This window comes from Penicillium oxalicum, chromosome II (assembly GCF_001723175.1).
Source record: "Penicillium oxalicum strain HP7-1 chromosome II, whole genome shotgun sequence".
Classification (NCBI taxonomy): domain Eukaryota; kingdom Fungi; phylum Ascomycota; class Eurotiomycetes; order Eurotiales; family Aspergillaceae; genus Penicillium; species Penicillium oxalicum.
In genome coordinates, this window is record NC_064651.1 from 3,701,690 (window position 1) to 3,729,225 (window position 27,536).

A 27,536-nucleotide genomic window follows, 5' to 3' on the forward strand; every position below is an offset into this window, starting at 1 on the left:
GGCAGGCGTCACGGATGGCCAGAGGGTGGTGGCTGCAGGTGATGCAGGCTAAGGGTGGGCTATTATTTAGGGTGATTTCTGCAAGACTGGAATTCAAAAAAAAAAATCAAGGGCCACAAGGCAGGGAAACGAAGGCGAATTAACAACAGAGGTACTCTGATGAGCTCATTCTTTTTTGGTCCTGCTTCACGATTCTCTTACCTTCCCAGAGTTGTTCCTCTGACCAACTCAGATGATGAGACGATCCACTGGGTGCATCGGAGTCCCTGAATTGGTACTCTCAGCACGCACGAATCAGACCGAAAGTACCTCCGGCGAGGCACACCGAGTCACTGTACTCGAGGTACCTGCACGACGCGGGACGGGCAACTCTAGAGACGCCCAGGGATGCCGTCCCGTACTCGTCCAGCCCGGAGGAACAACCGCTCCAGTACTCTTTTGACAGTCCCTGGGAGATGTTACTCCATCAGTACCTCTACCGAGTCCTGCAGAACTATGCGGGTACCGAATGTCCATGGCTCATGCCCATGATTCCAACTACGAGTACCATCACTCAGCAGAGGCAAAGCTTTCCCGATCACGTTACTAGACTGGACGCAGTCTCGGGAGCAATCATCGTGGACCGAAGAATCACCAGACCTCAGATCGCACACCATCTCTGTAACCCCATCGCGGGGCAGGGAGTCTATAGGGCACGTTCGGACAGGTCTTTTCACCTCTTGCTCCACTACATTGTAGTAATATGCCAGACGGTGCCCCCCGTGCAAGTTAGAGCCACGGCCCACGGGCGCGGGCACTGACTGGGTGGGGTCCGGGCCGTTGCAGATTACGAGATCATCTTTTGCTCCCCCGGGCTGCGCCCAGCTGTGGACTGCTTGGAAGATCGAGAAGGCCGTGGGTCACTGAGCCGTTCACAAGGCGGACCGAGTGACCACGGACCACAGACTCAAGGTGCCACCTCTGCGCCCCGGTGTGAACAGTCTGGGTCGCAATGCAGGAACCCTCTTGCCCCCGAGAAGAAATGTCCCGATCAAGGAGGGTTTTTTTTGGCCCCAAAGCCAGCTGAAACACAGGACAGGCAGAACCAATATGGATGTCTTGGCCATGAGTCATGGCCAAGATCGCAATTGGAAAGATGTCTTGCTTTTTTTTTGCCTCGTCTTTCCGATCTTTTGATGCCTGGGGGTAGAGTTGTCCGCAGACACCGGGTTGAAGCTGAGGGAAGATGGATCTCGCGCGGTCGTTGCATGGATATGCAGCAGGGCAACGTGACCCAAGTCCTGACACCTGATCTTTCTCGGAGTGGGGCAATTCGCTGAAAGGCGGCCATGGACCTTTTCGAATGCACTGCACCCGCGGAGACATGTAAAGAAAGTTGATGGATCGCTCAAGACAGTTGAGATCAGCACAAGAAATCGCGCAGTCTTACAAGTCCACCGGAACGAGAACAATCAAGGGATCGAGGGTGTGTTGCGAATGGAGATGAGGCGAAGCTGCTCAACGACCTGCTCACGAGTAGATTTCCAGGTGACTTGGTCGATCCAAGATCAGCACGTATGATAGTGGACGTGATAACACAGCCTGTGCTCATCTCTCTGACCTCATAGATCACATGGTCAGAACGCAAGTATCTGGTGAAAGAATCGAGGATGAGGAAAATGGAAGCAGCGCAGGCCGGTGTCAATCTCCGCTTCACTGCCGAGACGGTTTGACTCAAACAACGATGAATACACGGATGGCTAGTGACTCAGAGATCATCCACGAGAGCCGAAGTCATCTTGGGGACTTGGTTGAAAGTGATACAGACGAGGTCCAGCTGAGAAGCGTGCCCCCGTAAGCTGAACATATGCGAGGTACATGTACGGGCCACAGCCATTCGCTTTGGATCTATCCAAAGCGTTACCTTCCAAGCTTTTACTTCGGAGAGTTGCCTGAGGCTATGCTACTCACTTGGGCTCACAGAATACGGGCGTGGGTCATGTCAAAATAAGTATTCGTTGGCCAAGCAATACAACCAGGCCCCAGTAGTCAACTCTGTAATCAAACATGTTCAAATATTTCCAGTACATCTCACATGACACGGTAACCACCAGGTTGATACCAAATAGTGCCGTTCTCAACCTTTTTTGTCCCCGTCTAGCGACCTCGGAAGGTAGGCTTACGCTTCTCCGCAAAGGCACGCAGAGCCTCATATCGATCCTCCGTCTCAATCACGCCCTCATAGGCCCGATTCTCAGACATCTCGCCCAAGGCAGATCCCTGCACAGCCAGCAAAGCCTGCTTCAGGGCAATCGGGCCACCTTCACTGATATCCAGAGCCAGCCGGATACTTTCCCGAAGGACCTTTTCGCGCGCGACGCCCTCCTGCTGCCCTTCTTCCGGGGTAACCTCCACCAGGCGATCACACAGCCCGATGAAATAGGCTTCGGGGCCAGAGACTCGGCGCCCCGTGAGAATCAGGTCGCGCGCCCGGGTGGGTCCAATCAACGCCGGCAGACGGTAAGTGCCTCCAGCGCCTGGGATAATAGCCAGTCGCGTCTCCGGCAGGCCGACGGTGCAGCTCGACCCGAAGACACGAAGGTGCGTGCACAGCGCGAGCTCGAGGCCACCTCCAAGAGCCATGGAAGAGATTGCAGAGATGGTGGGAATCTGAAGATTGGCGAGGGCCTTGAATGTAGAGCGGAGCTTCTCGAGGAACTGTTCGGTCCTGTAAGGGGGGGTCGCATTCAAGCGTCAGTAACTGCTACCATGCTTTCCTGTATGGCAATACTGGATGTGCACTCACTCAGCGGCGGTCATCTTAGCACGCTCTTTGAGGTCTGCGCCGGCGCAGAATGAGGCGTCGACATTGCTGGCGACCACCAAGGCCCGAGTCGGTCCATTGCCATTCTCCGCCGCGATCGAGTCCACCTGCTTCGAAAGTGTGTCCAAGAGTTGACGCGAAATCGCATTTCGGGCTTTGGGTCGGTTCAGCAGGAGCACACGAACGTGCCCCGACCCGGGGGCCGGGATCTGCTGGGTTTTGATAATCTCATCTTCACTACTTGTGCTGTATCGGGAGACAAATGTGCGGGCGCAGAAGACGGTCGGGCGAGAGAAATGGCCCACGCTCGTGAGGCGGACGAGCCTCGGAGACAGAGCAATTGTGGCCATTGTTGAAAACAATCTATCGAAACTGACCCGAATCTGTTATGTGCAGGCTGTAGGCAGGTCGAAAAGCATTCGTGAAGAGTGTAAAAGTGGCTGGACACTCACGGCCAGCAATCGAACGCTTCAAGATGCGGGTGTGGGGAAAGCTTCTTGCGAAACGCCGACGCTTGCCGAGCTATGCGGAGCTTCCCTCAGTCCAACTTCGGGTTCTGCACCAGTACCGTAGTGACTTGGCATCTCGTCTCGCGACAGGGTATAGATTGTTTATGCGTCAGGGTGCACGATTGATCAACTCAAGATGTCATGGCGTTGTGGCCGCATAGTAAAGTCTCGTCTCAGAGCAAGAAGATGCAGAGGACAGAGGACCAACCACAATACCAGTATCCTAGTGCCTCGGTCTTTCGGATGGAAATAATTACGTAGCTCACAACAGCAGTTTTTTGATCCAGGTGAATCCTACTTCCTAGAGGTCAAGGTTACGATATGGAATTGTCAGATGAGAATGGCCTTTGGCATGGAATCTCAACATGAATGGCTGCTGATCTGAGGGTATCAGTCTGATGACCCGATCGTGGAAAGTCATGGGAGAGGTCTATCAAGAAGGGTATCATAATTCAAACGAGATGGCGGGACAAAAAAAAAGCAAAGTCTAGAAATACACTTGTTCATTCACATCCGATTCTCAGATTTGTATCGTTGATAGTAATCCTCAACCTCTTCATCACTGGGCCATTCCCACCCAGGGGTTCGGCTGACGATCTCGTGTGCTTTCTGCAAATTGATGGGGTTTGAAACTGTCAGGCCAGATTCAGAAAACTCAGTCTGCAGCCCCTGCAGAATGAGCCGGATTGCAGTCAAAGTCAATCGTCGCATTCGATCACCGTTCAGCCGCTCATCGGCGGCTGCATTCAGGGCTGATGCGGACCGACTCATCCACTGCAACAAATGCAACACGCCGTCCTCATCGCCTACCGCTCCCAAAACACGGACAAACCGGTGCATGATAGCGAAGGACGGGATGTGCAGGATCGTTGGCACTTGAAGATGAGAGTCTGCCGCGCCCATTTCCGTGAAGATGCTGTGCTCCGCGACTTTCGACAACGAGGAAAATGGAAGCACAAGGGAATCAAATTGTGACTTCAAAACAAGCAGTCCGTTTTCGACCATGGCCTCGAAATGCTCATGTCCAACAGCCTCACGATGTTGATCGTCATGTAGGATTTTCTGAATCAAGTTGAACGCCTCTTGGGCCTCGTCTGGATGCTTCAACCCCGCGTGGACAGCCCCGTTGAAGATTTTACACAAAGAGTAAAACCCGTCGAGACTGAGGTCAATGTCACGGTGTTTCATCCACTTCAAGGCTATGAGAGCCTCGTTCCAGGCCAGAATGCGCCTCCATGCTCGATGCTCTCTAACATATTTATCACCGATCGTATCTAGGGCACTCAGTATGTGAGTCCAGGCCACGGTGCACGGCTCAAGTCGTGCTTTGGTCATTTGGATGGCATGCCAAAAAGCCCTTGGGTGGCAATTCTGACGTGGAAGGCTATCAAAGTCGGACAGAGCAGTCGTCGAACATTGCCAATGGCTTTCTACAGCCAGCATGGGTAGACTCGCGGGGTCGACATGTTTGGGCCCGATGCTCATGGTAGAGCTGGAGGCCCGGCAGAGGAACCCGACAAACGCGCCAAAGACATCGTCGGGAATTGTCCGGAGTACTGTCTTGGCTTCATAATCAGATGAGCGACCTAGCACTGTCGTGAGAGCCTCGACGTGATCTTCCGGAAGCTTGCTGACACTGAGATATCGCAATCCAGTGCGAAAGTCCGAAGTCGTCTGAAGCAGCAAAGTAAGTAAGTGGCTGTGGATTCGGATCCCTTGATTACTCATTTGCTCAAGAAAGTCTTGGAGTCCCGGGGGCTCTGTATGGACGTAAATCACATCCCGCGCAGAGGCGGGCTCGGCAAAAACTTCACGCCCATCGCCGGGTAGTACGTGATCCGATTCATCAAATCGTTTCTTGATGGCAATCTGGCGATGGATGAGCTTCTCGGCCATTGCAGTGTACACCCCCGCGTTCAAAGGTAGACTGCGATCTTGGTACGACAGGAAACAAGCCCATGCTTCACGAACAGTTCTTGTGGCACGTATCCGGGCAGTCCAAATAGCTGGATGATCAGGATTCGTATGGGACGCACGCCACAAGGACTTGGACCAGGGCATAAAGCTTCTGGTTTGAATTGTTGGACTCCGATCGGTATCCCAGCCTGCCAGGATGGAGCACACATCTTCCCAGAGCTTGCGAGAATAGCCCGCTTCTCGCATCTGAGCCAGTACGTACATTGCACGACTGTACATACCCTCATTCCCGCGAAGTCGGTCTATGCCCAGCCTTTCTTCTTTCCAAGGGGGCCATGACGGCGCTTTAAGAACGGCGGACTGTCGCTCATCCAGTGTCTTTTTGTGCGCCAACTGAATTGACGCGACGGCTCGATAACCTTTCCGCGTAAGAGGGAGTACCGGTTTATGACTTTCCATCACCCGAAGAAGCTCGAATTGGGCTTGTTGCTGATAAGACGCAGATTGAAAAGGTTGAATTTTGGCCGGCAGAGACAAAAGATGGAGAAAAATATTAAAATTCTTGGTCTTAAGGCGATTGACATTGGAGTCATCGAGACTGGAACTCTCCGCTTTGGCCAAGTCTGTAGCCATCATAAATCGTGAAAAGGCAGTTGCTATGGTGGGCATGGCTTGCGGCCAAACTTTTCGAGCATGGCGAACAAGCCGAATGAAGAGAAGCATGCCAGTGGAAAGGTCCACCTGAGGGCGAAACTCTGTCAAAGGCGATATTGCACAATCATGTGCGGTGTTCGTGTGTTTGAGTTTGGAAGGAAGTGGCCGGCCACTAACCAAGTGCAGAGCATATATCAAGAGCAATCGGAGAGATCGTGCCGCAACATGCTTCTGTTTTAACAAATACAGAACAATGAAGGGTGGCGCTGGCGGAGCTGAATACTTTGTGCATGACGAATACTGGGTGGCATGCAAGAACAACCGCGAGATTGCCTGGTCCGCGTCCCTGCTTTTCATGATCCATGCCCATGCCACCACATCATCAACGTCGTATCCCCGAAGATTCAAATAGCGGATGGAACTACTGCTGAAAACACCACGAAGGGCCGAGTCAAGATTGGTCGTTGAAGTCTCTCGATCTGGGGATAATAGCGGATCAATATGGCGGATGTAATCCCCAAGCATGGTCTGAAGCGAAGGCGCAGCAGGACGAGACAGAGCTTCAACATCTCTCGAGGCATTAAGATAATAGCCAAGCGAGTGGCCGCCCTGGCGAAGGGCTCTTGCAAGATGTTCTGACGGGGTTGGAAAATGTGAGTCGCCGGGCTTCGTTTGACGCTGCCCTGGCATGGAAGGGTCGATGTCTGGCTCAAGGTTATCATTGTGATGCGACGAGCCGGAATTAATTTCTTTCCACACTTCTGCCGGGAGATAATTGTGAATATCGTCTCTGTTGCGACTCGGTAACGCCTGGGATGATCGGAGGATGGCTTGGGAATAAAGTAGGCGGCGAAGACCTATGGGGGCACTTTGCGGCAGGCCAGCACAGGTTGCTGCAACATGCTCAACATCACTAGGGCGTATCTAGAACATTTTTCTTTGGTCAGAGTTGTCGTTCAAAATCGGGATTGCTGCTGGAAAATTGTCTTACGATGCGACATGCTGAGCAGGCCAGCCGTGCCGTTCTTAGAGGTACCCCCGAGAGGCCGCGAACATGATTGAAAGCCAATGACATGCATGAAGCATGGCATTGACAAGCCTTTTTTGCCGAAACACGATACTTGTGAGAGAAAACAAGCTCTAATCGTCCGCAGCTCGGTCACAATTGACACCGAGATCGAGTTGTTTTATCCGAACACTCGTAAAAATTGACGCGGCTCAAGACGCGAAAGAGATTGGGGCTGGGTCACGTGTTGGATCGTCACGAGCTGCGATTTTTGGGGTGGGCGCGCCATCCAAGTACCTCACGAAGGATTCATACTACCATCGGTGTTTCAAACCATTTCGAATCATTGTTTTTGATCCGGTAATGGCTCATTATTCTCGGCGATTTAACTCTTGAAAAATCGTGTCCTCGTATCTCCACCTAGTTCTTACTTGTCACTGTTCTGAGCCGGACAAGCAATCCGGTGCTTGTTTGGTCCCGCTCGTCGCGATCTCATTATTTGCCCGATCACTTTCCTAGCCCTTCATCGAATTTGGTTGCCGGACAACAAACGCTGTGAAAAAACCAGAACATCACTTCTGCCTGCCGCTCAAACATCACTTCCTCATCACGGCCTTGTGAAGAATTTCCAGTCACCTAATTGTCCCTGGCGCCAGACGTTCGCACTTTTGTGGTCTGAGGACTTTGATTCGACAAAAGCACCTTTTTTGACAACTTGCTGCCGTTTACTCTGCGCCAACATGAGCGCCAGTGATGACAGCGCCGGCCAAATTGCCCAGGCAATGGCCGACGAGACCCAACCTGAGCCCTTGATGACCGCGACTCCAGCCAAAAGAAAGCGATCCGCTCAAGAGGAGAACATAGGCCTTGAATCCAACGCCGCCGGCACTTCGCAGGAAAAGGCTTCACTTCGCGAAAATTTGAGAGGTCTTGTTGGCCTACTGAATAAGTTAGTATGATCCAAGCGCGCTCTTTTCTCGCCCGTTCTAATCGCATCTTTAAGGCACGATGACGACCTTCAACTACTCTCCTGCCCCTTCCCCACGACCGGAACGAAGCCACGCGCGAAGCGCGCAAAAACCTCGAATGACCAAGAAACGACCAGTGTGAAGCTACGTGTCGAGTCTGACCGCTACAATACATTACAAGAGTTTTTGGCCGATATCGAAAAGGCTTCTGCAGCCGTAATTGAGCGCAACCAAAATCAAGTTCAACCGAATGGCAACAAAACCGACGGCACCCCGCTGACTGAAGTCGTGAATCGCATCGCAGCGTTTAAGAAACACATGAACAGCCTAATTGGTCAATCTTTTGTCAACCAAGCCGAAGTCAAGGCAGAGAACTCGGAAGATGAAGCCGGACAATCCCCCGAGAATCTCGCATCTATCCCAAGTGTTCGGGAAGACCGACAGGCACTGACATTTTTCGGCTCCAACCCTTCCAATCAAGGTCATCCAAGGCAATTATTCTCTAGCTTGCAAAAGTCGGTGAAATTGTCCCCGCAGTCTTCAGAAGTTGAGGAGGACAAACTCGCAGAAGTTCAGGAAAGCCTTCGTGAGGCGGCACTTCCTACAGGAGTCATGTGCACCAAAGTCATCCCCTCCAATCTTGACATCACGAAGCCGCAAAAGAGGACATTTGGAGATGTCTTTGTTCCTCGAGCTGGACTACCGGCCTTGCAGCCTCCGCAGCCGCGTGCTCACCGCAGCTCATCCGCTTATTGGATCGACCCCTTTGATGCAGTTTTCGATACTCGGAACTTCCTTGGTGATCGGAATAGCTACAGCCTCACCCCTCTCCCTGCGGGCCACTGGCTTCAGTATGGGGGTGTCACGTCTTCACCTTCATACTGGGCACGCGTTGAGAAATCTCATGCAGAGGAGGAGAAGAGCCCGAGACACGGCGATCCCGCGATCTGGACGGGTGGCGATCCTACCGTATTCCAAGGGGTCTTTTCTTCATTCGCACCCTCTTATGACAGCTCCGGGGCTGTTCTTCAAGTTGATGCTAAAGATTTGGTGTGGTGGGGGAAGCGCGGCGCCAAGCGTCTGCGAACTATGCTCTCCCTTGGGGAGGAAGAAAAGGAGATGCCAACTGTCCAGCCGGGTAGCATTGGCGATCTCGATGAAAGTACACTTGAAGAGATGGTTAAACAGTTCAATCCGGAAGACTTCGCTTATGATCACACTAAAGAGGGACCCAGCAAAGAGGATCCGGAGACTCGAGAGATCGATGAAGTCTTGCAAGAGATTTCCGAGCTACTGGATACACTAAGTTCATACCAGAGACTTCGCAATCTCCAACCCCCTCCATCAACTGAAGAGACCTCGGCGGCAAATGAGACCTCTGCCTCTCTCAAGAGTACTCCTGAGACTCCTTCGGACGCTGAACATTCCATCTACGAAACCCTCAGGGCGGCTCTCTTTGCCATCGTCAACAATCTCCCGCCTTTTGCAGTGGCTAAATTGGATGGCAATCAACTCGCCGAGCTTAATATCAGCCAGAAGATCATCGTTGAAAATCCTGACTACAGCGGGACCATGGAAAAGGACGACTATACGCTGAGTCAAGAGCGTGCGGCAGCGATCGCCGCTTCTACTGCTACGAATGCGGCGGCAGTGGCATCGAATACCATCAACCGAACCTCAACGCCATCGGCAGCTCGATCTGGGTATCAGCAAACGCCTCAAGCCTCCTACAATTCACGAGCTGTTCCAGCCAATGCTCAAATGTCACAATCACGAGCTGGATACCAAGCTCCCCAGCAAGTGCGGCAAGCCGTTGGGGGAGGCCCCTTCACGCCGGGTCAGCCAGCTCATCGTGCTCCAAGTACGCCATCTCAAAGACCTGCTTACATGCAGCCGCAATATTCTCAACCCACTCCGCAATATAACCAAGTCAACAACACACCGCAGTTCCAGCGGGCGCCTTCGAACGGCTATGCACAATCTCCGCAGCCCTATAGTCCACAGCCTGGCCAGGCTCAGGGCTACAATGCCGCGCCACCATCGCGAACCCCTTATGCTAATGCAGGCGTCCCTCAGCCGTATCAATCCACAAATCGGGCTCAGCCCCCTGCCCCGAACTCGGCGGCAGCGGCCATTTATGCTCGCAATGCTGCTGAGAAGCATCAAGCTGCCAAAGCCCAACTGGCCGCTCAACTTGCCGCTCAGTCAAGACAGAGTCCCTCGACGCCCCAGCCGCATAACCTCGAGGCTCGCGCTTCTCAGGAAGGTAGCCTCACCCCAGGCAAGCAGAATGGCACCCCAGTTTCCCAGCAACAAACAAGCTAAAAAAAGTTGCTTTTGCCTTTTCCTTTTCCTTTGTTCTTTATTTTTTTTCTTTTCGAGAGAATCTTTAATTGCATGCTGCGAAAATGGAGAACACCTGATGCTCCATCTCCTTCATCCGCACTTCAAATCTATGGAGTTGCTGATACCCCTTGTCAATTCAATTTATTCTTCCGACTTTTGACTCCTCTTTTTTATTTTTGAATCACTATAGCTTCTGACGACGTTTGTGCCTCTTTCTTTTACCACGGCCGGATGCTCTTGGTTGTTCCCAATCATTCCGTTCTTCAATTCTTCAATTTGTGTTTCTAATGCTCACTACCCCCGGTGTTTGATTGAGATGTGGGCGAATTTTTTCTTCTCTTTTCTTGGCGCCGGAGTGGTTTCAGTCAGACCTGAGATTTTGAGTCGGAATTAATGATGCAGAGGCGGTCCTCTTTTTTGCTTTTCATTTTCTCCTTCTTTTCTATTTAACCCCTTCTTCGCCTTGTGTCCCTTGATCTGTAGGCTTTGGCTGGTTCTTCTTAATGAGACGTGGTGACTAGATTTGACCTACTTTCTGTTCCAAGGGCTTAAGGCCACAGTATTGTGTACATCTTCAACTCTACATTCTATACTGAAAGTAGATAGCAACTTAGGTTCCTCCTGTTTGGAGGTGCATCCAGATCTCCAAGTCCTAGTTACCCGTCTACCAGCCCGGGACGATCCCACTTCGTCCGCACCTATGCTTTTGACATCAATTTCCATCAGGAATCTAGGGGACAGATTCATTCTAGTACACAACCAGCCTAGGATAAATGAACAGTAGACATTCACGATCAAAAAGTATTTCAAATTCTGGTAAATTCATTCAAACCTGATCATAGGAACAAAAGGTTAATGTACATTTGGGAACAAGAGTGAGAACAACAAATCCAGGTCTCGTTTTCAATTCGGAGAGGAAAGTTGCAGCAGGATTTGAAGGTTGCTCAGCCATTCTTGGATGACGAGCGATGGATGGTGGTTCGCTTCTATTATCAGAGGGACTTGGGTAGAGGGTTGAAGTTGAGTGGTTTCGTCGATATCACAAGACGAGGCTGGAACTGGGGGTGGGAACTATGAGAGTCTGGAGTTGAGCAACAAGTCTCTTGCATGTCGTGGTTGCAAGGCATGATATGGTATTCAATAGTAGGACCAGGAGGGAAAAAAGGTCAATAAGCGGTTGCCCACCGTCCGAGTTCTCCTTTAGGGGATGAACATGGCAGCAAAAGTCATGAAGCCAAAGTACCTGTCATGCAACGTGTGAGTATTCAAACCAGTAGATGGGTGACGACCCCTATCCACCGATGAGACTTACATTGCAGCACATTTCCATCCATCTCGTGAGTCCACGAGGGCCTCAATACCAGACGAGTAGTTTGCAGCAATAACCGCGGCGGCCCCGGCAATGACCGTGACAACTACAAGACGGCCCAAAAACTCGGCAATCATAGTGAACGCCAGCAGAGGTATCAAGAGAGCACCGGCGGCGATGAGGATGGCTATATATACCGGAGCTGCGGCGGCAGACGCTGCCAATCGAGGGGTCAGCGCCACCAGATCCGTACCCGACTCTAGAAACCGGGTCTCCGAGGCGGCGATAGGACCATGTTCCCTCATCCATGAACGATAATTTGTAATAGCTTCCTCAGAAGCACCGGGGAGCGTTTGAAGCACCTTGCTGTAAGCGCTTAAAGCGGTATCTGTAGGAGGGGATGAGGAGATATTCCATTTCGGATCGGTCTTTTTCTCAAAAATGAGCAGAGGAGAGACTCACTGTATTGTTCCGTCTTCTGGATCAGGGCGGCCATCAGGTCCATGCGCCGATAATGAAGCGATGAGTACGCTTGGGCCTGAACCTCCGTTCTGCGCGAGGCCGGGGCCGGCTTTGTGCCCTGTTGCTCGGCGGTAGCCACTCGGTGGATCTCTTCATACTCGTCGAGGGTGTTGAGATCTTCTTCCATTTGAGCAATTTCATCCTGGAGGTGCAACAAGACACGATGATTCACACTCTCAAAACGTCGATACAGCGGGGGGAAAGCTGCCTTTTCCTGTGCGGTCGAGCGAGTGAGCTGAGAGGCGATCAATCCGTATCCCGAAGATACTCGCAGGGCCTGCAAATCTTGTCTTCTTGATATGGTTTTTGCATGTGTACTTTCTTCTGGGCTGCTTGGCGGGGACGGTGGGAACGGGTCGCGGAGAAGCGCCGGTGCATTGTCAGGCTGGTAAAGGTTTTCCGGCCTCGATGGTGCCAGAGACTTTTCACTGTGAAAAGTAGATTCCGTGGCTGACGCTTTGGGTGAAGGCTCCCGACTGCGCCTGGCGAGACGGTATGCATCGACGGGTACTGGTGTCGGTGCCGGTGCCGGTGCCGGTGCCGTGGGCGCCGGGGGCGGGATAGGAGAATGAACAGGATTAGACCTCGGTGCCACTGTCGATGATGGTTTGATCAAAGGCTTTGAAGCGTTCAAGATTGCGTGCGAGGCAAGATTTGCCCGAGGCTTGGGTGACTGGATCTTTGCAATCGCCTGAGCATGCACCTTGGTCGCTGGTTCTTCGTCGTCGGAAGATTCCGATTCTGACGAGGATGACGATGATGATGCTGAAGAGTCCGAGCTTTCGTCATCCTTTTCCAGGAACTCGAAGACGTTGGGGACTTTTCGTTCCGACCCGCCAGAGTGAGTAATGGTCACTGGAGCTTCGGGGGCTACTGGCGGCCACGCAGCACGAATCGGTCCATTGAGACGTTCGTGCGATGCTGATTGTGTCGTGGCGGTTTGCGAATTCGCCTTAGGACCAGCCTGGGCGATGAGGGTTGCAGTGGAAGTGCTGGAGGAAGGTCTGATTCTGCCTTCCCTCATTGACTTCTTGGAGCGCATACTATGAGACCCAGAATGGAGCGGCATCATGGCGATCGGCGAGGATCGGAGGTAGTTTCTGGACCATCACTTCGAGTGACCCGTCAAATACAGAGAGTCAGCAGCCAGCGATCTGCTTTGGTTCTGCTTGCCCGATCAAGAGAGCATGCACCGGATGAGGGAGAAGGAGTCAAACAGCAATGAACGACCTCGAGAGCCGGTCGATGATCGTATGGGAGGCCTTTCGGCAGATCATCAGAAGGGGAGGGGCCAAGGACCAGGACTCCAATCAGATCGTTGATTGACCACTGGAATCCAGGGATATCAGTCAAGCGCATTGGCCAAAGTCAAAATTCCCTTGGACGAGTTGTGAGCGAGGGCAAGACACAGCAAGCTGGTGCACGCTAGATGTCCGACTGGGCGGGCTGAGGGGGGGGGAAAGGATGATGCGTGGAATGTGAGGTCTCGATTCTCCCCGCGTTTGGCTGATTTCTGACCCCAGAAAGAGAGCGAAAGTGAACCGATCAGAGCCGGGGAGAATGCTCTATAGATATTAAACCTTTGATGGGTTAGAACTCCAGTTGGCGCCCGAGATCGACAGGCTGGGGGTCGGAATGCAGAAAATAGAACAAGCCCTCATCGGCTTATCCACCTGTTTCCTTTCCTTCAACGGCCCCAGCTTGCTTCGCCGTTCATGCCAACTCGTCTGGGGTCTGAAAAGATCCCGAGAAAGAATCCAGAATGCAGGCGAGTCGCCTTCAAAATAAACGAACGACGATTCGCCCCCAGGATCTACTTTCCAAACAACCTGAAGCAACGTCGAGGCGCCGGCGGCTTCAGACCCGTAGCCAATGATGGTCTACGGGCGTGGATACGAGAAGACTATGTTTTGTTGGCCCTTGCGAAAATCGTGAGCGACCACGGTGGATGACCGGAGCAGCGCTGGCTGTCGAGTCCACAATGATCAATCCATCATGAACGGGAGTGGTGCAGGATGCAAATAATCATCAGCACGATCGGCCGTGAGAAGTGGCACGCAGCGTGCTCCGGATGCACGTCGTACCCAGACGAGACGGCCTCTCCATCCAGCCTTCGTTGGGCCTCCATGAGGCCTCACGGTTGGACTCGGGTGGGGTACATCACGAAGAGCACGAAGGCCCAGCAAATGAACCACGAGGAAAGCATCTTGCGTCATGCTTTCTGCTTCATGCTTCATGCACAGGGAGAATCCACGGGCAGGTCCATTCAGACCTCGTCCATCCTCCGAGTGCGTTGGCAATGCGAGTGTCTCCGCCGGTCAGCCAGTCTGGCGGTCAACTGGCGGTCAATTGGCCTGCGTCGGACTCGAATACCCTCCGCAGCCACCTTGGCGATTTGACGCTCTGCTGAGTGCCGGCGGACTGGTCCGAGAGTGGAGATGCTGATCCTTGATTCTTCGGTGGCCTCGAGGTCATAGAATCACCACATCTCGGCTGCCGAGATGTTGTGCAGAATAGTGGTGTGGAGGAGAAGAGCAGGAAGCACCGGGGTACATGCAGTGGTGAGAAGAGTCTGGGGAAAGCCAAGGTACATCCTCTATCTCTGCACCACAGAACACGAGATACAAATAGTCGGTAGTGATGCATAGTAGAAAGTAGATCCAGAGATACAATAGCAGCACATCACTTCCTCTCACTCCCTCCCCGACACCCTACTACGCACTGCTGATCATCCTTGAGTGACCCACGATCACCGTGACACTGCCCGGCCTACATGGTTCATATGATGTCGGCGAATCCTCGCCTTCCATCTGCCCTCACATCAAGCGGCCCTTGGAGGAAGGTCAAGCATGCCGCTGGATGTTTTCTGAACAGAAATGAGTCGTGACAGATCGAAATCTTAGACACACTCGGTTCTTCAGGATGGGGACGACGAGAGGGCGTTCGATATCAGACTGACCATGTTGGAGATGTGATGAAGCCGAGAAACGACTCCGACGATACTCAACATCGTGTGCACCCGAGCAAAGAGTGTAGCTACTATACTGGGCACTAGAGTACGAGGGTGGTGAGTGTTATTCACCGAGTACCGTTCCTCTCAGGCCAGTTGATGAACGAAGCTCGTCGGAGGCCTTGGCGGTCCCGCTGATCATCTTTGGATTCTTTAATCGGACTCGCAACGCCGTGACTTAACACTACGGCACTACAGCACCAAGACTGCCTCTGCTGAACGCTCTGTGGAGCGCACATGCATGTGCACGCTCTCCCTCTCCCTCTCCCTCTCCTGGAAACATAACCATGCTCCGGTCATGGTCCAAGGGCGCTGTACGCGCCCTCGTCCGACCGAGCCGCCCTGTCCTCCCGCGCACTCGAGAGATCGCCATCCACGCCAGTCGCCGCGCTGTCCAGAATAACGCTGCCCCCACGACGGACCGAGTGCCTCTGCGCAAACAACTGAAGCAAGATGCCAAAGCCATACGAGCACAGAAGAGGCTACGCAAAGAGTCGGGGGAGGCGTCGAGGCAAGACTGGGAATTGACGGTCGGCATTGAGATCCACGCGCAGCTCAATACCGCAGCCAAATTGTTTTCTCGTAAGTGGCACCTGCACGGAATGACGACTCTGCGATGCTCTTCCAACACGGTCTGACCCATGTCCTGTCTCCTTTTTGGCCCTTCCGATTACAGGTGCTCCAACGTCGATCAGCGATACTCCGAATTCCAATGTGGCCTTGTTCGACCTCGCTTTTCCGGGGAGCCAGCCGGTGCGTATTGGAAGAGACGTGAGGGGCTATCAGAAAGAGAGCGAGCGGGAGAGGGAGAAAGAGAATCCGGAGAGAAGCTGATACAGTGCAGGAATTCCAAGCAGCCACTCTCCTCCCAGCGCTGCGGGCTGCGCTGGCCTTGAATTGCCAGGTCCAGACGGTGAGCCGCTTCGATCGCAAGCACTACTTTTACCAGGATCAACCGGCTGGGTACCAAATCACACAATATTACGGTTCGTACGAAGTCTCTTTCTGCCTGTGAGGTCACTCGATGCCAGTCATTGACACCGACTTCCAGAGCCATTTGCCCGCAATGGGTTCGTGGATCTGTATGACTACGATGGGATTGCGCCCGAGGACGGTGATCGGGTGCGCGTCGACATCAAACAAGTCCAGCTGGAACAGGATACCGCCAAATCCCAAGAGTACCCCCCGGCGACCCAGCTGCTCGACTTCAATCGGGTCTCCCACCCGCTCATTGAAATCATCACGATGCCGCAAATACACACCCCTGCCACGGCGGCCGCCTGCGTGCGCAAACTGCAGGCCATTCTCCTCGCGTGCGGCGCCGTGACCACGGGGATGGAAATGGGAGGCCTACGAGCCGATGTCAACGTCTCGATTCGCCGCCGCGGTGAGGGCCCGGGACAGTATCAGTACGATGGTCTCAGCGGGCTGGGCCAACGTACAGAGATCAAAAACTTGAGCAGTTTCAAGGCTGTCGAGGATGCCATCATTGCCGAGAAGAATCGCCAGATCGCGGTCCTCGAGAGCGGCGGGGTGGTGGAGGGAGAGACTCGGGGGTGGACCATCGGTAGTACTGAGACACGCCGACTGCGTGGAAAGGAGGGTGCGGTTGACTACCGCTACATGCCCGATCCAGATATCCCGCCATTGATCCTCGGTCAGGACCTCGTTTCTTCCCTCCGGGAGTCATTGCCGACTTCTCCAGACTCCCTCGTCGCGAAATTAACAGGCCCGGAATATGGGCTGTCGATTGATGACGCGAAGCCCCTCATCGAATTGGATGATGGAGCTCGGCTCGAATACTACTTGGATGTGGTGGACATTCTACGCACTCCGTCACCCGACCTGGCCTCCCCCCAAGCCCAGGTCCCTCTGGCGCGGACGGCAGCCAACTGGGTCCTCCACGAGCTCGGGGGTCTTTTGACCAAGGCGGACCGGGCCTGGAGTGAGGAGATCGTCCCCGCCCAGGCTTTGGCGGATCTGGTACAGAACCTGAATCAGAGACGCATCACCGGCTCGATCGCGAAGCAGGTTCTCGCCGCGATCTTTGAGGGGGATTCGCGACCAGTGTCTCGACTGTTGGAGGAAGACAACCTCCTCCTGCGGCCCATGTCGCGTGAGGAGTACGTGGCCCTCGCTCAGGAGGTTCTCGCCCAACGACCGGAGATGGTTGAACAAATTCGTAGCAAGAACCAGCACGGTAAAATCGGCTGGTTCCTAGGTCAGATGATGCGCATGGGAGAAAAGGGCCGCGTGGAGGCGTCCAAGGCGCAAGAGGTGCTCCACGAGCTTATCCTGGGCACACCATGAAGGCCGCTTTTCCCCTTGCACACGGGCCGAGTGTACCACTCCATGTACCATTACTTGATGAAAGATACCCGGTGCAGTGAACACCGATTTAGAGATGAGAATCCAACACACTTCCATGTCAATTGTCACTCTGACATCCTCCCAAAAAAAAAAAGCCAATGTACTGTCTTGGTGGGCTGCGTTGAAGCCAATCTCCGCGATTCCAGTTGGGACAACGGTTCGCGGCGCAGAACGTGTCTCTCGATCGTCGCATTGCCGCCTGGCCTCTTTCAGCCCCTTCCAAAATGCTCATCGAACACCCAAGGCGACGTCTCACCTTGCTTCCGCCCCGTTTCCCCCAGTCAGACCGAGCGATTGCAACACTGTGGGACGGGCAAAGGGCCCTAAACGGGGCCGCTCTCCTCCACCTGTACTTAGCGGAAGTGATGGAGCACCCGGCGGAGTGCCTTGATCCCTAAAAGCAGTTTTTAGCGACTTCACGGTCTCAGGAATGAAAAAACATGGACCGCGTCGCCTCGGATAGAAACGGGGGAATTTATAAAAGAGCGTGGATCGCTCACTCTGCATCGTCTTTTCTCTCTCTCTCTCTCCTCCCCCCATTATTCCTTGCTTCGAAAGTGACCTCGGTTTTCAATTCCGGTGTTTTTGACCCGCTGCGACATACTTCCCATTCCGTGTATACTCCGGTTCTACGCGGGCCTCCACTTCTTTTTTTTATCTTATCGCAGATCAAAACTGCGTAATCTTGTATCCTTTGGGTCGTACTTCTCTCATACAAACTTTTCTCTTCCTTTTCCCTCTCTTTCTCTCTTCTCAGTCAATATCATACCCTTCACAATGACGCAGCCACCTACTTTTCCTTCTCGCTTCCTCTCCCACCCCGATCAGCTGGGCGTCGTGGCCGTGGGCTTCAATGGTGGACAGGTGAGAGGATTCGAACTGAACGTCAGCCAGACCGCGCCGCGCGGAGCTAATCGTGTTGCCGCCTCCAGATGAAAAAGGGTGTCGAGGCCGCGCCAATGGCCCTGATTGAGTCCGGTCTGCTTACTCAATTGCGCGACGACCTCGACTACAAGATCCACCACGACGACACCATCCACTACTATGAAAACGACATCCCGGCCGAGGACCCCGACCACCGGGGCATGAAGAAGCCTCGCGCCGTCAGTGCGGTCACCGAGCGTCTCAGCTCGCAGGTCTACGAGTACGCCAAGGACGGCAAGTTTGTGCTGACTCTCGGAGGCGATCACTCCATCGCGATCGGAACGGTCTCCGGTACCGCCAAGGCCATCCGTGAGCGTTTGGGTCGTGAGATGGCGGTCATCTGGGTGGATGCGCATGCCGATATCAACCTGCCCGAGATGAGCCCCAGCGGCAACATTCACGGCATGCCCATGGCCTTCTTGACCCGTCTGGCCCGGGAAGATCGTCCCGACATTTTTGGCTGGCTGAAGGATGAGCACATTGTCAGCACGCGCAAGTTGGTATACATTGGTCTGCGTGATGTGGATCGTGGCGAGAAGCAGATCCTGCGAGAGCATGGGATCAAGGCCTTCAGTATGCACGATATCGACCGGTATGTTTTTGCTGTCCTGGCACCCTTGATCAATTCTCATTCTCTATGTTTCTGTGTCTTTTTCCTATCGCTCTCTCTTCTTTTTCTCTTTCTTTCTGTCCATATTCTCGGAGCTCAGGCTAATGCATCATCTCCTTTCCATTCAACAGCCACGGAATTGGCCGTGTTGTCGAGATGGCCCTGGCCCACATTGGCAACGACACTCCCATTCACCTCTCCTTTGACGTCGATGCGCTGGACCCCCAGTGGGCCCCCAGCACCGGCACCCCCGTCCGTGGAGGACTGACCCTGCGTGAGGGTGACTTCATCTGCGAGTGCGTGCACGAGACGGGCAACCTGGTGGCCATGGACCTGGTCGAGGTGAACCCTAGCTTGGAAGCCGTAGGTGCCGCCGAGACCATTCGCGCCGGATGCTCTCTGGTACGAAGTGCGCTCGGTGATACTCTTTTGTAACGATATCGATGACCTCAGCTCCTTTCTTTTTTTTCCCTTTCCCCTACCTGTTCCACACAGAATGTGTGGCAGGCCTTTTGTACATCCCCCCAATCAAGTTAGACCTACAGACCAAGTCACTTGACTGAATATAGAGAATTCACAACACGTGGTGCTTTATGCGTATTCGAGACTTGTTCAATTGATGGATTCCTAATTACTGTACTCGTCGGCAGCAGAGACTATTGCACTCTAGTCTTGACCGACACGATAGGATGGATCAGGTGGAGGTCTTCGGTTCTCACACTTCTATGTCAGAGAGGCCATATTTTATAGAATATCTAATGTCCACTACTGCACGTCACCGTCACATTCAAGCAACGTGACCATTGACACCCTTCTCCACGTGCGGTTCCACCTGCTTGCAAGCTGGTTGTAGAGAGCTCTTCCACTCACCACAGCACTTTATGATCACTTGATCGTGAGAGCTGGATGAAATTGGATGGCATTAATTTGCCATGATCAATACTAGGATAATTGCGAAGACTTTCAATTGAATTCTCAGGCATAGGAGCTCTCGCTCCTTTCTCAGAGATAGACAAGGCTGCTCTTGCTCAATCAGTGGCGGGCGTGCATGTCCATCAGAATAAATTCATTCTTTGGTTTCTTGCTTATTTTCTTGAACGATCAAAGAATGGATCCCTTGTTCATACCAGTGCAGGGTATAATCATCTCACTGAATCATCCGACCCACCTCGTCTTCTATCAGACAGAAAATACGGCTATACAAGAAACGGTGAACAAGGGCGAGATCACTTGGTCGGCCAAGGAGGCAGGCGGTCAGCACAGCAGACGAGGTCCGCGGTGGATTCGGGCAGTTTGGCAGCTTTGTGACGATCGCTTGCACGTCATCGATTCATTTGTCTTGGACACTCGCCATGTTGGAGCAGCTCATACCATCTCTGCCTCGAGTTTCTCGATCCAGAGAAGGCCATGGTCCTTGCTGCTTGTGAGGTTGCTGTGCTTGGAATCCACTTGTCTCAGTCACTTGCACAATCTCTCAGTCACCCAGGATCCCCAGACATGACCAGGCTGGAGTCGCCGGGCCCAGCTCTCCACCCGGTGGAGTCCGGGAGTCCGCGTGTGTCGTCGTGTACCTGAGGTTGCTCCTATGCCAGTACTGCCCACTCGGTACTAGCTCCCCTGCCACCCGACTTTCGTGGATTTTCCCGCCGATCAACGTCAACAAACACCCCTCTCTCTTTTCTGGGAAATTCTAGCTGCACTGAGAATTTTCAGATTGTACTGGTGATCTTGGACAGATGAATCGTAGTTGCATGTCCATGTATCTGCAATCGATCGCATTCTTGTCTGTTGAAATTGTGGCAGCGGGCCGACCCTCTACTGTTGACCTTTCGAGTCCATTTCATCCTCAAAGCCGCGCTGATTGGCGCCCAATGCGCTGTCAACTCCCGTCCTATCGGTCATATTGATATCCTGATCGATCTATTCCCTTGCAACGCCCCAGAACACCACTCGAGAATCCTCGCACGACAAAGCTGGACCTGATTCCAATTTTGAAACCTCCATTTACCCACTTTCAGGTTGCAGTGGAGTCGTAGGGCTTTTGCACATCGACGAGCAGAAGAGGCGGAAACAGACGGTGAATCGGGCACAGGCGCATTCTGGTCGTTACACACATATATCGCATCACGACCTCTCGACTTCTCACGCAATTACCACACAGTCTGCCAGTGACACTTTCTTTTCCAAAACTCGAGGGAGGCGAATCTGAATACCTTTTGACGTACGAGGATCACACCACACCCGAAATGAAGGAGGTTCGAGTACGCCGCCAGACTCGGCGCCTCCATCACTGGCCCGAGATTCAACTCAACATCTGGCTCATCGTGGTGCTGTCGGCCTCGGCGACATGCTTGGGCATATTTTCTTGGTTCATGGTCGTACAATCGCAGATGGAGTTGGGGACACCATGGTGAGTGAACGGACAATTCCCCGTGAATGCTCAGAGGCAAGAGCAAAACCACTCTTTGGTGGAGATCTGTGAGGTGTGTGAGGTGTGCTGACCGACGGAATCTCGCAGGCTCTTCCCGTACATGGTCGTTGTGAGCGCTCTCGGCGTGACCTTCTTTTTCATTGTTCAAATCCTCGTCGCTCGAGGGCCGTTGCTACCGGGCATTCTTCTCGTCGGTAGTTTCATCCTGTTTGTCCTGTGGCTGACAGGATTGATCGAGACCTCACTACAACTATACGGAGTCTCGGGCAATGTCAACGACAATTGCCAGATCTGGGTCGTCGAAAACGTGTCCTATGGGAACAGCATCAACACATTGGCCTGGCTGACGCAAAGTACGATCTGTGAGTGCCTCCTCCCCATCTTCTCCCGTGGCGTCGCTGGCGTGGACCTTGATCTGACTCGCACCTCACAGGTAATTGCTGGAAAACGGCCTTTGCGTTCGAGCTCGTGAACACTTTGTTCTATCTGTGGATGATTTTCATGTCGTGGCAGGTTCACCGAAATTACTACCATTGATGATTGATTTGATGTAATGTTTTATGCCTGATGGATTTTTCATGACTTTGTTCTCGTTTCGATAATTGTTCCGTGTATTCGACCTCTCTTGTGATACCAAGTACATACATACCTACCTATGTCGCATAAACTGTGCTGTGCGTGTCCTAGACATACATACTGCTATATTCTGTGCCATAACTCGCGCTGCATCAATCTAGGTAGTTTTTCATGGACGGCGTCCTTCTAGTGTCGAGCATGCCAATCTTTCAGGTCAGGTAGTGAAGTAGTATCCTAAACCCCACTCGATTCCTGTCTCCGATTCTCCCTGGCTAGATACCTCCTTTTCAAAGCTATGGAAACGATGTACTCTTTCGACTAGAAGCATGAGACATTATTGATCTCGTCGATGGGCATTCGTTTAAGCCAATTCCAGTTGGACACGAGTCATCTCATCATCTGAGAGAGCAATACTCACACTATAATGTTTGCTTCTCCAACAAGTCCTTCCGCCATGGAATTCCTCACCCAGTAATTTTTCACCTGCTACCGACCCAATAGAGCCATCTTGGGCCAGTGCACCACTCCACGGGCTGTATAAGCACCTTTATCACTCCCCTCCTCCTCTTCGTCTCCTTCTCCTTTCCCTCTCCAAACGATCCTCCAAATTAACAAACCACTCACCTTTTTACTCCTCTCCACATCCAAACTCATCCATCACCTCACTACACAGTTCCGCCTCCTTCTCTTCAACACTCCAGCCATGGCTGACGACTACCCCCACATGTCCAGCCAACCTCAATTCGTCCATTCCACCTGGATTGAACCAGACCCCCGACGCGAGAAAGTAGTCGGAACTTTCGACTTTCCTTCTCCAGAAGAACTTCTCAAGTCTGCCGCGTCTTGCCAGCAAGAGTTTCGCTCGCGTGTAAGTACACTTTTATACCTTTTTTTGATACCCTCATCATTTCGATCTCGATCTTGACTCTTGAGTCTTGGACTTTATCTGGCTAACCGCGTGTATCCTCACGTTGGATAGCTCTCTGGATATGAGCTCCTAGCTCTCGACAGCGACGACGAAAAGGAGCCTGATTTTGATATGGCTTTTGAATCTTTGCTGGATCCGAGCTCTGATCCACCTGTTTAATTGATATCGTGGGGAGATTTCTCCTCTAGCGCGTGGGATTAGGGTTCTTTTGGGTTGGAGAGGTGTTGTTTGTTTGAATCAGGGTGTTTGTTGGTATGGGTGTTTGTTGGGGTTTGTGGATGGGTTTTTATTACCTTATTTTTTATTTCTACTCTGAATTCGTTCCACGTCTTGGGCTGTTGCTGGGATTTGTTCCTGTGTCCTATAGCTTCCTCTCTCGAGTAAATGTAGTACGTACTACGTAGTATCTAGGACATAGAATCTTGCTGTTTCCCGCACGACAGGTGCGTTTTAGGAGGACCTTGAGTTCAAAGTTGAGACTCAGCCCATCCGACACCCCAATCAGCTGTTGTTCTTCCGCCACGTATCCTAGCAAAGTATACAATCTACACGTCTTGATTTCTCTCCTCTTCATCCACTGTTGATGCTCTTTTGCGAAAATAGACTTACATCTCCATGTACCCGTATTCACACGAGTAACTGAACCAATGTAAATGACCGACAACTACAAGAAAAACTATTCAAATGCTCAACATGCCAATTCTCCTTTTCATTCCCTGAAATATGGAAAAAGTACCAAGGGAGAGAACGAAAAAAAAGAGAGAAAAAGAAGGCAATTTTACAAGATGATTTGTTTCAACACAAAATCTGGGTCGACTACTCTTAACAACGATGCGCACAAGCAACTTTCCTCTCAGATGCAGGGGATGACCATAGAAGAAAAACTTTGACCGAGTAACGAGTAACGCCGCCGCTATGCCAGAGGCGCATGCCAACCGTGCATGTCAGATGGGGAGAGATGTTCATATTCTCCAGACGCCGGGGAGGGTGAAGGGAAAGAAGTGCCAAGTCCCAAGGAAAAAAGAAGGAGCACAATAAACCACACATGCAAAGAGACAGAGAGTATCACGGCTTTGCAGATTGAGGGGGCTGAGCGTTGCGGGGGCTCTGACCCGAGCAAGAATAACAGTGGGAATGAGGATGAGGACAAGGGTAGACAAACAAAGATGAAAAGAAGGGTGAGCAGGAGAGGAGGTAATGTGAAGGACACAGACACAAGGAGAGGAAGAGCAGTTGTGGTCTGACAATATTTGTTCCTCTACTCCGATTGAGCAGCCTTTGGCTCGGCGTCAACTTGCTCGTTGGTCTCTTCTCCGGGTTCCTCAAACGCCGCCATCATCTCTCGTTCAAAGTCGTCCACGTCGGACTCATCCACGGCCATTTCAGACAGGGCTGGACCTTGATCAGCCTCAGGTTCCCCGCTACCAGCACCATTCTCTTCCGGCACTGTGCCATCCTCATCGTCATCTGGAGCGGGAAATGAGCCTTCTTCAAAGCGAGTCTCTTCGGTTTCTACACCTTCTCCTTCGGCAATCGCGACCTCCTTCAGGCCCGTGCTCCGCGCGTAGGATCGCTTAATGCGTTGCGAAAGACGAGACCCCTTATTTTCCGCCTCTTCGCCGGTATCATCTCCCGACTCTTCGTCCGTACCGTTTCCCTCTCCACGCTTGCGCTTCCGGCTCGCGTCGGCAGTGTCCTCGGTCCAGACTTCCGTGTCGCTTTCGCTTTCATCGTCGCTGCCCAAAAACTCCTTCAGCTCATCATGTACGGCAGCCTGGTCGTCCAGATCATAGCTCAAAGGCGAAGATGCGAAAAGCGTGGCTGTGTCTTTCATCAGTTCTTCCTCGTCGGTACCATTGAGCGTGTCGTCCTCCGATGACGGCCAGGTATTATCAATCATCTCACGAGTGCCCGGGGAGAAGACATCCCCACGGTCATCCGGATGAACTGGCAGCAGATAGGGCTCCTCGTCTTGATGTTGCCACTTGATGAGAGACTCATAGAGCCACTGCGTCGTGACAATTTTGACGTTTGGCCAGCGCGTAGCTTCCCGCACCTTGGCGGTTCGATTTCGACCAGCAACGAGATGAGTCACACGCTTGTTGATATTTTTCTGGATGACTGCACCAAAGCTCTTCGCCCAAAGCGAGACCTCGGCATTTTGCAGGTCCTGCCCCAACGGAATCACGCCGGAGAAGACGATCACCACACCACCCAGAACTCCAGACTTGAACGCTGGCATGATCTGCTTGATATCGGGTACGAGTCGCAAGTCCACGTCTTTGTCTTTCGGTACAGCTTTCTCGCCGCGCAGAGTGGAAACCCGGCTGCGCAGGGAGCTGACGCGTTGTCTGTCGTACTCTTGGAAGAACAGACCGTGGATCACTTCCAGGCGTTCTTGCAGGTGGAAGAGCTCCCTGTCATAGTCAACCAAGAGGTGGTGGCGAGGACGGGCACTGTCTGGGCTTTCATCCGGACTGGCAGACATGCTGCTGCTCTCGCTAGAGGAGTTATCATCTGCGTCCAACTCTTTCTGCTTTTGCAGGAGAGGACGATCCTCGACTTGATGCATAATTGTTTCTTCCTGTGCATCGGTTTGCTCTTGGAGCAGTCGAGGGTCGTCGCCACCCCCCATGGTCACCAGCTGCTCCAAGGCCGAGATCTCCTCGGCTGGCCCGGTCCTCTCTCCCGTGTCATCAGGGCCATGCACCCCAGGTTCGGTTTCCTTGGCCTTCAGTGGCTTTGGATTATGTGTGGCCGTGATTTCCTGCTGTTTCGGCAGGAAGCTGGAATTGATGTCGCCAATTCCGACAAAGAAGTCATAAGGCACAACCTTGATCAAATTAGCCACCCATCGCCACACGTCACCACGGTCATCAATGATAACAACCATGCTGGTGTCAACGGGAAAGAGTCGCTGCAGGTTTTTGGCAGTCAAGCTTCCACTCTCATCACGACTGAGGATGCGATCACCAAAGAGTTTGCGCGTAGGATCAATGAGATCGGCAATATTCTGAGCGTACGCTCGAGTTCCCATGGTGTAGATGTGGAGCTCATACAGCTCAGACACTTTCTCCAGGAAGGCTTCCAGACCAGGTCGAAGTTTGATGTAGTACCAACATCCGCGCGCGCCGGGAGTATCGTCCACCAGTTGAAAGGATCGGACATCTTTGAGAGCATCGAAATTCGGGTTATCCTGATCGTTCATCCACTCCCCAACGGTTGGATCCACAGTGGCATGGATGATGGTTTGATCCAGGTCGACCACGAGCGACAAGCGCCGGGAAGCCAACAGGCGACGCTTCGCATCCTCCTCTACCCGGGTGGCCTCTCTCGCACTGACGGTCAAGGTGGTATTATCATGGGTCATCTGAATCGGAGCCCGGAAGGTCTCGGAGATCTCGGTGTTGTAGGTCGATCTGCCAAACCACAACGAAAACGGAACAAGGTCAGCACAGAGTATCATCTCAAACGAAGCCCCAAGGGCTCATTGATCGACCGCTTCTCCTCCGACTGGTCCGACTCACTCAGTCATATCTTTTCCACATTCCGCGCACATCCCACCGAACTGAACTTCATGTGCACAGGGCTCTTCAATGAGAACGATGTCGGTGCTGCAGGAGGGAGAAAGATGGGTGATTCATCAGCGATCCTGGACTAACGACTGCGCTAAAAAGCACTTCATAATTTTTTGTCAAGGACTTACGGTTCCTCGATCACATCGCCCTTTGCGATACTCCATTTCAAGACTGTTCCATCCACGGGCGATTCAAAACGAGTCGGGAAATTGCGCGTCACAACGACAGTATTTCCCAGCCCATCGCCTTCTTCGACCGCGGTTTGATAGCTGTACCAAAAGATGGCCTCATCCCGCCCGACCGTATCCCCCTCTTTCTTGAGCAGGGAGGTCACGGTGATGGGGTAATGCAGGCTGGGGGGCAACCGGAGCTGCATCGTGGCTCCCAGTTGGCCCCTTCACACAATAGCTTAGTGTCTATGGGAACTCAATGGTTCTACTGAGGAAATCAGCGACCGATAACAGATAACCCTCGGGACTTTTCCTCCTCGCCTAGTGTTCTCGGATTGCGAACGCATTGCTGACCATCGTGCCATCGCCTGGATCTTGATCGCGTGCGCCGCTCGCGACAGCACCATGCGCCCCTCCCCACACGAGATTGGAGTGATGAATGAAGATGGACAGGAAAATTGCTTACCTTATCGCTCGAATACTCGAAACCAATGGACTTCCACGCAACCAGAATTCTGCGCCTGTTGAATTGGGGATGAGTATAGCTTCCTCAGCGCATGTTGCGGAGTTGTGGCAAGGTCAGCCCATGGGAAGTGGAGATCGGGAGACGTACGTGGAGCTAGGGTGAACGGGACGTGTGTTTTATTTTTGGGGGCGGATAAGGTGCGTGGAAAGAAGAGCGACCAGCTGTTTCAGGTAAACCGTACGGTGACTACGGTCGTTGTGGGTTGGGGAGTGCCAGTTGGTGGGCGGGTTTTTTGCACGGAGAAAGGATGAAAGGGCCGGACGTGGTCGAGGTCTCTCGGCTTGAAACAAACGGGCGTGCTTGGGGGGCAAAATACCGGCAAAGCTATGCGGGGACCGGGTCAGGTTCAGGTTCAGGTTCGACATGCCCGTGTGGTAAT

General features: G+C 52.7%; 10 protein-coding genes across 10 annotated transcripts; 6 read left to right on the plus strand and 4 right to left on the minus strand.

The window, feature by feature from the left end:
* Positions 1-2,136: 2,136 nt before the first annotated feature.
* On the minus strand, positions 2,137-3,153 carry POX_b03148 (Methylglutaconyl-CoA hydratase; the record flags this gene model as incomplete). The annotated part of the gene is made up of 2 exons (XM_050112051.1): positions 2,137-2,707; positions 2,786-3,153. 2 exons carry the CDS (start codon positions 3,151-3,153, stop codon positions 2,137-2,139), a joined length of 939 nt encoding a protein of 312 aa, XP_049972397.1.
* A 666-nt stretch (positions 3,154-3,819) lies between these two features.
* Positions 3,820-6,958, minus strand: POX_b03149 (uncharacterized protein; the record flags this gene model as incomplete). The annotated part of the gene is made up of 2 exons (XM_050112052.1): positions 3,820-6,807; positions 6,875-6,958. 2 exons carry the CDS (start codon positions 6,956-6,958, stop codon positions 3,820-3,822), a joined length of 3,072 nt encoding a protein of 1,023 aa, XP_049972398.1.
* Positions 6,959-7,629: 671 nt separating this feature from the next.
* Positions 7,630-10,182, plus strand: POX_b03150 (uncharacterized protein; the record flags this gene model as incomplete). The annotated part of the gene is made up of 2 exons (XM_050112053.1): positions 7,630-7,838; positions 7,893-10,182. 2 exons carry the CDS (start codon positions 7,630-7,632, stop codon positions 10,180-10,182), a joined length of 2,499 nt encoding a protein of 832 aa, XP_049972399.1.
* Positions 10,183-11,403: 1,221 nt separating this feature from the next.
* POX_b03151 (uncharacterized protein) lies at positions 11,404-13,143 on the minus strand (the record flags this gene model as incomplete). The annotated part of the gene is made up of 4 exons (XM_050112054.1): positions 11,404-11,446; positions 11,516-11,900; positions 11,975-13,026; positions 13,079-13,143. 4 exons carry the CDS (start codon positions 13,141-13,143, stop codon positions 11,404-11,406), a joined length of 1,545 nt encoding a protein of 514 aa, XP_049972400.1.
* A 906-nt stretch (positions 13,144-14,049) lies between these two features.
* On the plus strand, positions 14,050-14,433 carry POX_b03152 (uncharacterized protein; the record flags this gene model as incomplete). The annotated part of the gene is made up of 1 exon (XM_050112055.1): positions 14,050-14,433. One exon carries the CDS (start codon positions 14,050-14,052, stop codon positions 14,431-14,433), a length of 384 nt encoding a protein of 127 aa, XP_049972401.1.
* Positions 14,434-15,331: 898 nt separating this feature from the next.
* Positions 15,332-17,354, plus strand: POX_b03153 (Glutamyl-tRNA(Gln) amidotransferase subunit B; the record flags this gene model as incomplete). The annotated part of the gene is made up of 4 exons (XM_050112056.1): positions 15,332-15,626; positions 15,721-15,797; positions 15,889-16,030; positions 16,096-17,354. 4 exons carry the CDS (start codon positions 15,332-15,334, stop codon positions 17,352-17,354), a joined length of 1,773 nt encoding a protein of 590 aa, XP_049972402.1.
* An 837-nt stretch (positions 17,355-18,191) lies between these two features.
* Positions 18,192-19,383, plus strand: POX_b03154 (Arginase; the record flags this gene model as incomplete). The annotated part of the gene is made up of 3 exons (XM_050112057.1): positions 18,192-18,278; positions 18,347-18,930; positions 19,080-19,383. 3 exons carry the CDS (start codon positions 18,192-18,194, stop codon positions 19,381-19,383), a joined length of 975 nt encoding a protein of 324 aa, XP_049972403.1.
* A 1,811-nt stretch (positions 19,384-21,194) lies between these two features.
* POX_b03155 (uncharacterized protein) lies at positions 21,195-21,916 on the plus strand (the record flags this gene model as incomplete). Its single annotated transcript, XM_050112058.1, has 3 exons — positions 21,195-21,358; positions 21,467-21,741; positions 21,813-21,916. The coding sequence occupies 3 exons, from the start codon at positions 21,195-21,197 to the stop codon at positions 21,914-21,916; spliced, it is 543 nt and encodes a 180-aa protein (XP_049972404.1).
* A 742-nt stretch (positions 21,917-22,658) lies between these two features.
* On the plus strand, positions 22,659-23,042 carry POX_b03156 (uncharacterized protein; the record flags this gene model as incomplete). The annotated part of the gene is made up of 2 exons (XM_050112059.1): positions 22,659-22,823; positions 22,935-23,042. 2 exons carry the CDS (start codon positions 22,659-22,661, stop codon positions 23,040-23,042), a joined length of 273 nt encoding a protein of 90 aa, XP_049972405.1.
* A 1,099-nt stretch (positions 23,043-24,141) lies between these two features.
* On the minus strand, positions 24,142-26,837 carry POX_b03157 (RNA polymerase II subunit A C-terminal domain phosphatase; the record flags this gene model as incomplete). The annotated part of the gene is made up of 3 exons (XM_050112060.1): positions 24,142-26,302; positions 26,411-26,497; positions 26,590-26,837. The coding sequence occupies 3 exons, from the start codon at positions 26,835-26,837 to the stop codon at positions 24,142-24,144; spliced, it is 2,496 nt and encodes an 831-aa protein (XP_049972406.1).
* Between the last annotated feature and the right edge of the window lie 699 nt (positions 26,838-27,536).